The sequence below is a fragment of the Dipteris shenzhenensis genome, chromosome 9 (assembly GCF_047967505.1).
Source record: "Dipteris shenzhenensis isolate YYH24624 ecotype China chromosome 9, Dip_SZ_1.0, whole genome shotgun sequence".
Taxonomy (NCBI): Eukaryota; Viridiplantae; Streptophyta; class Polypodiopsida; order Gleicheniales; family Dipteridaceae; genus Dipteris; species Dipteris shenzhenensis.
The window spans coordinates 38764170-38774200 of record NC_141604.1 but is presented as its reverse complement, the minus strand read 5'-3'; the positions used below and the strand labels follow the sequence as shown (position 1 = coordinate 38774200).

Here is a 10031-nt window from a genome sequence, read left to right as displayed (position 1 = left end):
GTGATTTCTTTCTTCTTCAAAACTCCATATTTCTTTCATTGAGTGTAAGCCATATGCTTCTTCTTGGCTTGTACCACAGCATTAATGTACAAACGTAGCATCATGAGAGAGTAACAACAGAAACTTACTGCCAGAATTTCTCACTAGACGATAGTTACCAGCCAGATTGAACCTTCGTAAGCCCATCATGCATGACAGACACTGGCTCTATAACATCCAGCCCAGAGAAAAAACCCTTTTAAGTCAAAGCTGATGGACCACACAATGCCAAGAGTACAAGGAGTTACCACTATACCAATCCACTGCAACTTATACAGACAACCAGACATAAATTTAATTTCAAAAGTCCATGATGAATAACATGGGTTTTTACAGTTCAACCCTCTCATTAAAACTTATTTAAATTAATGATCTTTGGACAACACCAGTTGTGCCAGATAGCATGCACGGCCAGACCAAGCATGACAAATCTAAGCTCCTAAGAAGCACGAGATTTTTTGTTTTATGGTTTATCCCGAGAGAGTACAAGGCTCAACTGCTAATCTAACATAAGTGTAAAGGGGGAGCACCTGGAAAGATCTGAAAAACAATATGGTAATTATTGTTGGAAGTTTACCTTTGTGCTATATTCTTCAATTACAGTAGGCATATGGCATCTGATACGAAGATACCAAGGCTACAACTTTTGCATGTCATCTCTTAGGAACAAAACCAAGGTTTGTCACCTATAAAAGTTCACTCATTCTATGCTGTTACAGCGACTCCACATTAACATCCTGTACCTCGACATCGGTCAATCAGTGGTCCCATATGGTACACATCAAAACTCTTTCCCCATCTGGACATTGATCACCATTGGTCTTGTGTTGAATATGTCGCATAAGGTGGTTCCCAATAGCATGTGGCAGCAATTAGGATATTTCATTCAACAATGTCCCTCACCTTTACTTATTTAAGCACTACTGCTGTCAGAAGTTTAGAGATAGTCTTGCACTACTTGAAGGAGCTCAGTTGACACTCACACGTGGTGCAGCAGCCTTTTTGGTCTTTGGCTCCTATTCACAGAGGCATAATCTGTTATGTTAGGTACCAAGAAGTACCAGTGCACTCAAAAACATTTATATCCAGCTATGCAGATGAGGCTCCCAAAGGTTTTAAGCCAGAAAAAATGATACAATCAACAAAGTGTAGTGATTGAATTTACATTAGGCCCCTTGGATCCCTTTCCTTCGGAAGGTGTGCTTTCTAGAGTAATCAACCGTGTATTCAAATCAAATTTCAGTATCGAAGTACATCTGCAGCATCAAGTATTGACACCAATCAAGTTCTTCTGTGATTAAATGTAATGTTCCGTGCAGGTACCAAACAAATGTGCCTGCAACTGTATGCAGACGAAACAAAAATCTTGAACAAATTGTAATCATGGCATGCATGCATATTGATCTAGAACGTTGTCCTAGCAAAAAAACGAATTGTGAAAAACAAGAGCTCCAGCTCTAATCTTAAGAGAAGCTGATACCAAATACACTTTATGTATAGATATTAGTAGCAAAGGGCAACCAGTCCACTTACTTCTCACACTTCACCTCATTAGTGTCACCTCCACTTGGTATCGTCAAGATAGTTCCAAAAAAAGAGTTGTTTGATGCCCCACAATTAGGGCATGGACCCTACAACAAAGGATTTCAGAGGAGATAATAGTAAAACACTTAAGAAATAGAGTAAGCAAATAATTGGAGGGGAGACGGGGGTAGTACAAACATGCCAACATTGTTACCTTAAGGATGAGAAAGTCCTTCAAGATAACATTGGTAAGACTTTGTGCAATGACGTATGTAACAGGTAACACCACAAACCACGTGACTAAAAAGCTGTATGGCTCTGGCAACTGCACACGAGTCCAAGCTGTGAGCACAGTTTCAAGTGAAAACACAAAAGAGAATTCATGAATGCATAGAAATACCAATGCATACTCAAGGACCTATGCTAGGACAAAACAAAACAAGAGAACCCATGTCCCTCCACACCACTTGAGATGAGCAAGTTCTAGGGGAGATGCATGTCATTGTACTCCAGAGTGTCATCCAATCCATTTTAGTTTTAAAAAGAATCATATTATTTTTCATTTAACACAACTCAAATCTCAGAAAACACTCTCTTCCACTGAGACCTTGAATGAAACATTAGGTGAAAACTTTCAAACTTGAATCCTTGGATCTACATTGTGGATAAGTAACCTTGAAAAATCCTAGGGATCAGAAGCTAAGGTCAGCGCCCTGCAACTGAAGCTCCTCAGATCTATACTAAAACCAACTGACTTGTTCCCACTTGATTTTGACTCTCAAAGCCAAACACTACCCCCCCAAGGAGAGCCTAACCTCTCTAGGCTCTTGCTAAGCCCTCCACGAACAAGGTTTGGGAGAGTAGGAAGGCCTCCCCTGTGCGCCCCCCTACAAGAACCTGGCTGAAGCTGCATGAGTAAAGGGCAGAAATTGCCCACACCAATGGTCTGAAAAGGCCAGCCTCCACATGGTGGAGGGCCCTCCAAGAAAGCCCAATCCAGCATGTCGTACGCCTTCTCAAAATCCAGTAAGAGGATAGCAAGAGGCTAGGCCTTCTCTCAAGCCTAATCCACTAACTCCCAAAAAGGGAAGACGTTGTCCAAGATGCTCCTCTCTTGAACAAAACCTATTTGTGTGTTGTGGATGATGTCACAAAGGTGTGAACAAAGCCTCAAGTTCATGACGAGACTAGTGTGATCAGCATCATTGGCAGATGTCACCTCGGCCCCCCCTTTTTGGATCAGGCTGATCTAGCCGTGCCTGAAAGAGAAACTATCCAACAATCATATTTGGAAGACACTATGAGCTGTCTCAAAAGCAATCATGTCTGGAAAACATTACCAGCTGTCTCCAAAAGTGCTCTCTGTTGTTGACGAGTGGGCGCATACACCTTGAGGATCCCTACCCTGGTATCCCCCATCCTCAGTCCCATCCACACTACACGTCTTGCTATGAACCCATTCTAATCATACACCAAAGCTAGGGCTGATCCCATTGAAATGTAAACCCCCTGCTGCCCCTTCCAGGTAGAAGGCAAGTATGTTAGTGGATGTTCACGACTGAAAACATGTGCTCTTGGAGCATGAGAATATCATTGACTGCCCAACAAAGGCTGTATGCAACTCTGGCTGTGGTGCTACAGCTGTTGGCACTCTATTTTTTTGTTTAGGGGCCTTTGGGTTTTTTGTTTTCTTGGATTTTATGTTTTTGTGGTGGGTTTTTCCCTAAAACTCACTTGGACAAAGCCACCATCGTGCACAACCCCTTTGCTTGGCAAACCAACCACAAAGGGGTTAAGTCGCTTATGACCCTAGTAGGGTACAATTCCACTCAATGCCGTGGGACCGTCCCGCAAAAGAACCCATAGGGGTTCGAGCTAGCAGTTCACCTCCTGGCTGTAGGCTCAATACATCGAGCCACCACTGAGCCCGATGTCTAGACCACTGTGAGAGATAGCCAACCTCGAGGTCAAGACATGAGTCCCATACCACACACCCTTTCCTCTAGCGACCACTCCCAAGCCAAGAGATCTATGTCCAATGGAGGCTCCAACTCCTCAAACCTCGAATATTAAGCCCTGACTCGTACTTATAGGCCTAGCACTAGCTATCTTTAGCAGTAACCCCTAAACTTAGACTGCACCCATTACTTTACTGGGGGCATGCTTTTCCTCATAAGCTCTGCTAATCAGGAACATAAAATCAAAGAGAATTGGAGTCTAATATCCTCTGTTGTCACCGCTAAGTGGGTGGAGTAGGACTGGGATCATCAAGGCGAAAGGGTCAAGGCCCTAGGCGCAACTCTCGTGGGAGTGACTGGCCTGGGCAGGGCTTGTGGCCTGGCAATTGGACCAGAGGAACCGAGTCTAGGAAAGATAGTGAATCAAGTCCTGAAGAGGAGGAACTCAATGAAGCCTGGGCGCTCTGAGATAGAGGGGGGAGGGAGGGGCGGGGATTTACATTTTTTAAAAATCGTTGCAGGCTTGGAGAGGTGGTTTGCAGGTTTAGTAGTCATGGCAGAATGGTGAAAATCGATGGCAAAGGCCCTAAAACAGGCCAAAAACTAGGCTGGTAGCAGTCCTAAAAACGGGCATCTAAGCCCTTAACTGGCTGTCAAAAGAGCCCCTCAAGGGAATGGGGGCAGCAAGATCAGGAGTGAATAAGGCGGAAAGGTGTAAGAGCCCCTTGTGAGAAGGAAGCTGATGGAAAAATGGAGGAAGACACAGCCCAAAACGGGTTGGCACAGGCCCAAAAACAGGTTGAGCAACAGGCCCAAGCGGGCTGTGAAAGGAGGGAGCCAGAAAAGGAAGGGTGGTGAATAGAACAGAGGGGAGCCGGATGGGAAGAGAGGTGGGAAGGGAGGATGGGACTAGCAGGGAGGAGGCAGAGCTGGCAGCAGGGTGGCTGAATAGAAAAGTTATTCCTTTACCCGTTGTGCTGCTTCCTCTTGTTGCTGTTTGGGAAGATGATACAAAGCCCCTTGTTGATGGCCTTGCTGCCAGGCTCCAAGACTATGGCATGGTCAACATCTCTCTTGGGAGATACAAAGAGGTCATATGAGAAAGAACATAGTAAATTCTGAAAGTATCAACATAAGATCCTAAAGTTGTGGAAGTAGGATGCCCAAGTGGCTGCCCATGTGTCAACCTACATGCTGCCCACATGGCATCCCTTGTGATGGGCCAGATCCATAGTGATCTACCCTCATGGGGCATGCATGCCTTGTTGGGGTAAAGGCACATTGCCAACCCTTCATTAAAGATAGGACACCTATGACTGTCTTAAGACAGTCATAGGGTAAACCTAATCCTAATAAAACACAACTGAGTTTGTGGTGTGGCTCATCATTCTTCACACCCGCACTTGAGTGTCACTCTCTCTCACTCTCACTCTCTTGCTCTTCTTCCCCCTTCACTCCCTTTCAACTGGTATCAGAGCCTACCTAGCCTACCTAGCCTCCTCTCCCTAGCCTACCCAACCATTTCCGTACCAGAAAAGTACAGCAGGCACACAAAATTTTTTGCAAGAGGAATAGTACTGAAGCACTCTGTTTTGTGCGTGGTACATGCATGTACGCGCAAGTACGGAAGTACATGAAGCGTTCCTGATGCATTCCTGAAGCATTTCAGCTGTATACTGTGCATCTGTTGAGGTACAGCAGGTACTCTCGTGTCCCTCACGTTTGAGGTGACTTGTGCCACAATGGTGGTGTTTGCGCAGTTACTTGTCATTCAGGAAGGTCAGATGCTTGTTTTGCAGAGGCTTCTATGCATTTACTGAGTGCAATTCTCAGTTTTGGGTGACCATTTCAAAGGGCTTTTGCCTGGATGTGTTTGCAGTATATGCCTTGAGGCAGTGTGTAGCCAGGGAGCACACATTTGCTTTGTTTCCGCAGTGCATCTGGTGACATTTGTTGCAGGTCACATTCTTTGTACGCACTTTGAAAATCTCAGTTGAGCCACGCTTGGTCAGGGCGCATCGAGTTTACTCGGTCCCTAACTGCCCATCGTTGACAGTGCTCAAAAGATTTTCTTCTTGGTGTTTGTACGTTGTGATTTGTGTTGTTACTGAGTACACAGGGGCAGTATTTGCATTACACTGGTGGATAATTTTTGTCAGAGAGATTTTCATATTGCATGCTACCTCACTGTTGAGGTGCCCTTCACTTGGTTCAGGTGTCAGATCAAGGGGCTTTTGCCCAGACCTTGTTTCATAGCACTTGGGTTACCGACAGAGATCTTCAGATGCATTTTCTCCCCTTGGTATAAGGGTGATTGCTTGGGATTTATCCCATTTACTGTTGCAGGTTTTGTGACAGGCTGAAGTGTCATTTTTTTTTTGGTGTTTGCCAAGTGGTTTATGCATATTAACTCAGTGCAATACCTCATCTGAGGTGGGAGAAGTGATCAGTACAGACAGTACAGCAGGGTTTTCAGACAGTACAGCAGGGTTTACAGCAGTGTTTGTGCTTTGTCAGATGATTATGCACTGTTAAGCACTTGTTGAGCAGCTGCAGCAGTCTGAACTTACTGTCTTTATCAGTCTGAACTTACTATCTTTATGCCTCTTTGAGCACAGTACAGTGTGTCAAGAGGTACAGTATTTGCAGGGTCATTTACTGTTTTGCTGCAGATTTTTTTTTCTGACAGTAAAAAACAGCACCATTGAAAGTGCTTCTGGCTCTTGAATAGAGCAGGTTCTTCTGAGAAATCAGAATTTTTATTCAGTCTTTTTTTTACTTCCAGGGAGTCAGGTACTTTCCTCATCTGATATGGCATCAGGGGGAAGTGATTCTTCAATTCTGAACATAAAGAAACTGGAAGGAGCACACAACAATGCATTATGGGCAGAACAGTGCTTGAATGTACTTCTGTTAAAGAAGATTGCTAAGCCCATAAGGGTGAAGGGTGTCAAGCCATCTGACATGGCAGCAGATGACTGGGAAGAGCTTGATTTGTCCGCAAGGGCAGCTATCATGCTCACTATTTCAGACACTCTTGTGTTCAATGTACAGGCTGAAAAGACCTCTTATGGCCTATGGCAAAGGCTAGAAGAATTGTATGCCCAAAAGAGCTCAACCAGTAAGGTTTATTGGTTGAAGAAGCTGGTTGATCTTCGCATGAAGGAAGGTACAGCTATGACCTCACACTTGAGTGAGTTCAATGCCATCTTTACACAGCTGATTGCACAGGGGTTGAACCTTGATGAGGAGTTCAAGGCTACTTTTTTGTTGTGTACCCTCCCCAAGAGTTGGGACACTTTCAAGACCACCCTGTCTAATTCAAATGTCACTCTTATATATGCTGATGTAGAGAGCTCTCTCCTCATGGAGGAGATGAGCAGGAAGAATAATGCGGGCAGCAAGTCTTCAAATGCTTTGCAGGTACAAGATAGAGGCAGGACTCAGCAGAAGGGGAGATCTGCTAGTAAGTCCAAATCCCGCAGTCAGTCCCGTGGCAAAAAGGACATTGAATGCTTTTATTGTGGCAAGAAGGGACATGTGAAGTCTAAATGCTTCAAGTTCATTCGGGATCAGAAAGCCAAGAAGGCTGAAATAAAGGATGCAGGAAATGCAAGCAAAGGCAAAGGCAAGGCCAAGGCAGATGACTTGGATGCAGTGAATGTTGCAGCAGAGGACAGTGACAGTGACATACATGATGTTTTATGCTCTTCTGTTGTAATAGCACATGCTTTGGTTATTGATGGCCATGACATGCACACCTGGCTCTTGGATTCAGGTGCTTCTTTTCATGTTACTCCTCATAGGGAGTGGTTTACTTCCTACACAGGTACTCATGGAGTTGTTCATCTTGGGAACAACTATGCATGTCAGATTGCAGGGATTGGCAGTATACAGATAGTATTTCCTGATGGACGCACATTCATGCTTGATGGTGTCCGCCATGTGCCGCAAATCAAGAAAAATCTGATTAGCACTGGCTTACTGGATGACAGTGGTTACCACACCACATTTGGGGATTCCAAATGGGTGATTACTGATGGCCATACTGTAGTGGCTGAGGGTTTTAAGAGTGATACCTTGTATCCTCTTTATGTTTCCAGTGTGGGTAATCATGTTGTTGCCATAACCGAGCTGCCAAAGGTTTCATTGTGGCATAGCCGGTTGGGACACATGTCTGTTAAAGGAATGCAAGAACTGTCACGTTTGGGTTATCTGCCGCCTCTTTCTTTTTCAGATTTGCCTACTTGTGATCATTGTATATTTGGCAAGCATTATGTGACTCCTCATAAGAGGAGAACTCCCCAGAATAGAGCACCACTTGATCTAGTGCACACTGATTTGTGTGAGATGCCACAGTTATCACTAGGGGGTGCAAAATATTTTATTACTTTCATTGATGATGCCACACGCAAAGTGTGGGTCTATTTCTTGAAGCATAAGGGAGATGCCTTAGATGCTTTCAAGAAGTTTGTCGCTCACGTAGAGAATCGGACAGGTCGTAGGCTGAAATGCCTCAAATCCGATAATGGGCGTGAGTATGTGTCACATGCTTTTGTGCAGTTTTGCCAAGCTAAGGGCATCAAACAGGAACTCACAGCCCCTCATAATGCATCTCAAAATGGTGCAATTGAGCGGATGAATCGAACTATTCAGGAAAAGGTTCGATGTATGTTGTCTTATGCTGCATTACCCCATGGCTTTTGGGCAGAAGCCGTGCAAACAGCAGTTCACATTATTAACAGGTCGCCAAACAAGACTTTGGAGTTGAAAGTGCCAGAGGAGGTGTGGTCTGGCAAGCCACCCTCATATAAGCACTTGCGTGTATTTGGCTGCGAGTGCTTTGCTCATGTACGCAAAGACCTACGCACCAAACTGGATCCAAAGTCTATCAGATGCATCTTTATGGGTTATGGTGACGAGGGTGAAATGGGGTACAGGTTATGGGATCCCGTTAAACAGAAGATTATACGCAGCAATGATGTCATCTTTAAAGAAGATAGTGTACACAAGGAACCCGTGCAACCTGTGGAATACAGGAGGGTTATTTATGATGATGTTGGACAGCAAAGAATGCCCATTTATATGCAGCAGCAGCCTGCTGCAGATAACCCTGTTCAAGAGGGTATACAGGCTGAAAATCAGCCAGATAATTTTGCCAATGATGCACCACTGGATATGCCAGCAGATGAGGCTGTAGAACAGCCAGATATGGTGGTACAGCCACCCGTCATGCATGAAGAACAGGCTGGACAGCAGCCTAATCCGGAACATTTTGTTAGAAGGAGCACCCGTGTACAACGGCCTCCTGCCAGGTTTGTTCCAGGAGCCAATAATGTGGCTGATTTTATCATGCTGACAGATTGTGGTGAGCCTTCCAGCTTCAAGGAAGCTATGGGAAGGCCAGAGAAAAAGAAGTGGGAGAAAGCCATGCAGTCAGAAATGGTCTCCCTACTTCAGAATGATACATGGGACTTGGTGCAGTTACCTGCAGGCAGAAAGGTTTTGCCATGCAAGTGGGTTTACAAAGTCAAAGTTGATTCAAATGCTTTACCTAGGTATAAGGCCAGATTGGTTGCCAAGGGATTTAAGCAGGAGAAGGGCATTGACTTTGATGAGATCTTTTCCCCTGTAGTCAAGATGACTACTTTGAGAGCAGTGTTAGCTCTTGTTGCTCATGACGACATGGATTTATGTCAGATGGATGTGAAAACAGCTTTTCTTCACGGAGATCTCCATGATGAGATCTATATGAGTCAGCCAGAGGGATATGCTGTTAAAGGGAAAGAGCAGCTTGTGTGTAAGCTCAAAAGGAGCTTGTATGGACTCAAGCAGGCACCAAGAGAATGGTACAAGAAGTTTGATGCCTTCATGCAGTCCCAAGGGTATCATAGGTGTGAGACCGATCATTGCTTGTACACCAAACGGGCAAAGGATGGCAGTTTGATGCTACTCATTCTATATGTGGATGACATGCTTATTGCCAGTAAATCTCAGCATGAGATTGGTACTTTGAAGAAACAACTGCATAAGTCTTTTGACATGAAAGACTTGGGTGATGCAAATCATATTCTTGGCATGCGTATTACTCGTGACAGGTCCAAGGGACTTTTGTTTCTGTCACAGAAAGAGTACATTGACAAATTACTGCAGAGGTTTAAAATGGAGGGGGGGAAGTCCATTAGTACCCCGTTGCCTCCACATTTAAAACTCAGCAGTAAGGACAGCCCCAGATCAGATGATGATACGGCTGAAATGGCCAAGGTTCCGTATGCGTCTGCAGTTGGATCTTTGATGTATGCCATGGTTGCCACTCGTCCGGATATTGCTTTTGCGGTGGGAGTCATCAGCAGGTACATGGCAAATCCAGGCAAGCGGCATTGGGAAGCAATGAAAGGTGTCTTGAGGTATCTCAAGGGTACCAAAGACTTGTGCATATGCTATGGTAGGCAAGATGCATTGGTGCATGGTTTTACAGATTCAGACTATGCAGGGAATGCAGATAACCGG

The 10031-nt window shown here is 44.8% G+C and overlaps 1 protein-coding gene across 2 annotated transcripts in view; it reads right to left on the bottom strand.

Annotated features, from left to right (window-relative positions):
• Window positions 1-576: 576 nt before the first annotated feature.
• The window catches only part of LOC147898611 (PGR5-like protein 1B, chloroplastic), a 28936-nt gene continuing 19481 nt past the window's right edge, over window positions 577-10031 (bottom strand). The window contains exons 8-12 of one of the 2 annotated variants that reach the window (XR_015541495.1): window positions 1778-1888; window positions 1573-1670; window positions 1205-1295; window positions 763-1055; window positions 577-696 (exon numbers count right to left, since the gene is read on the bottom strand). Coding sequence is in view for 1 of the 2 variants with exons in the window: in XM_087378883.1 (XP_087235009.1) it covers window positions 1008-1055; window positions 1205-1295; window positions 1573-1670; window positions 1778-1888 (348 nt within the window). In the remaining variant the exon portion in view is untranslated. Of the gene's footprint in view, window positions 1056-1204; window positions 1296-1572; window positions 1671-1777; window positions 1889-10031 lie in introns of both variants that reach the window. The other variant, XM_087378883.1, reaches the window with a different exon arrangement.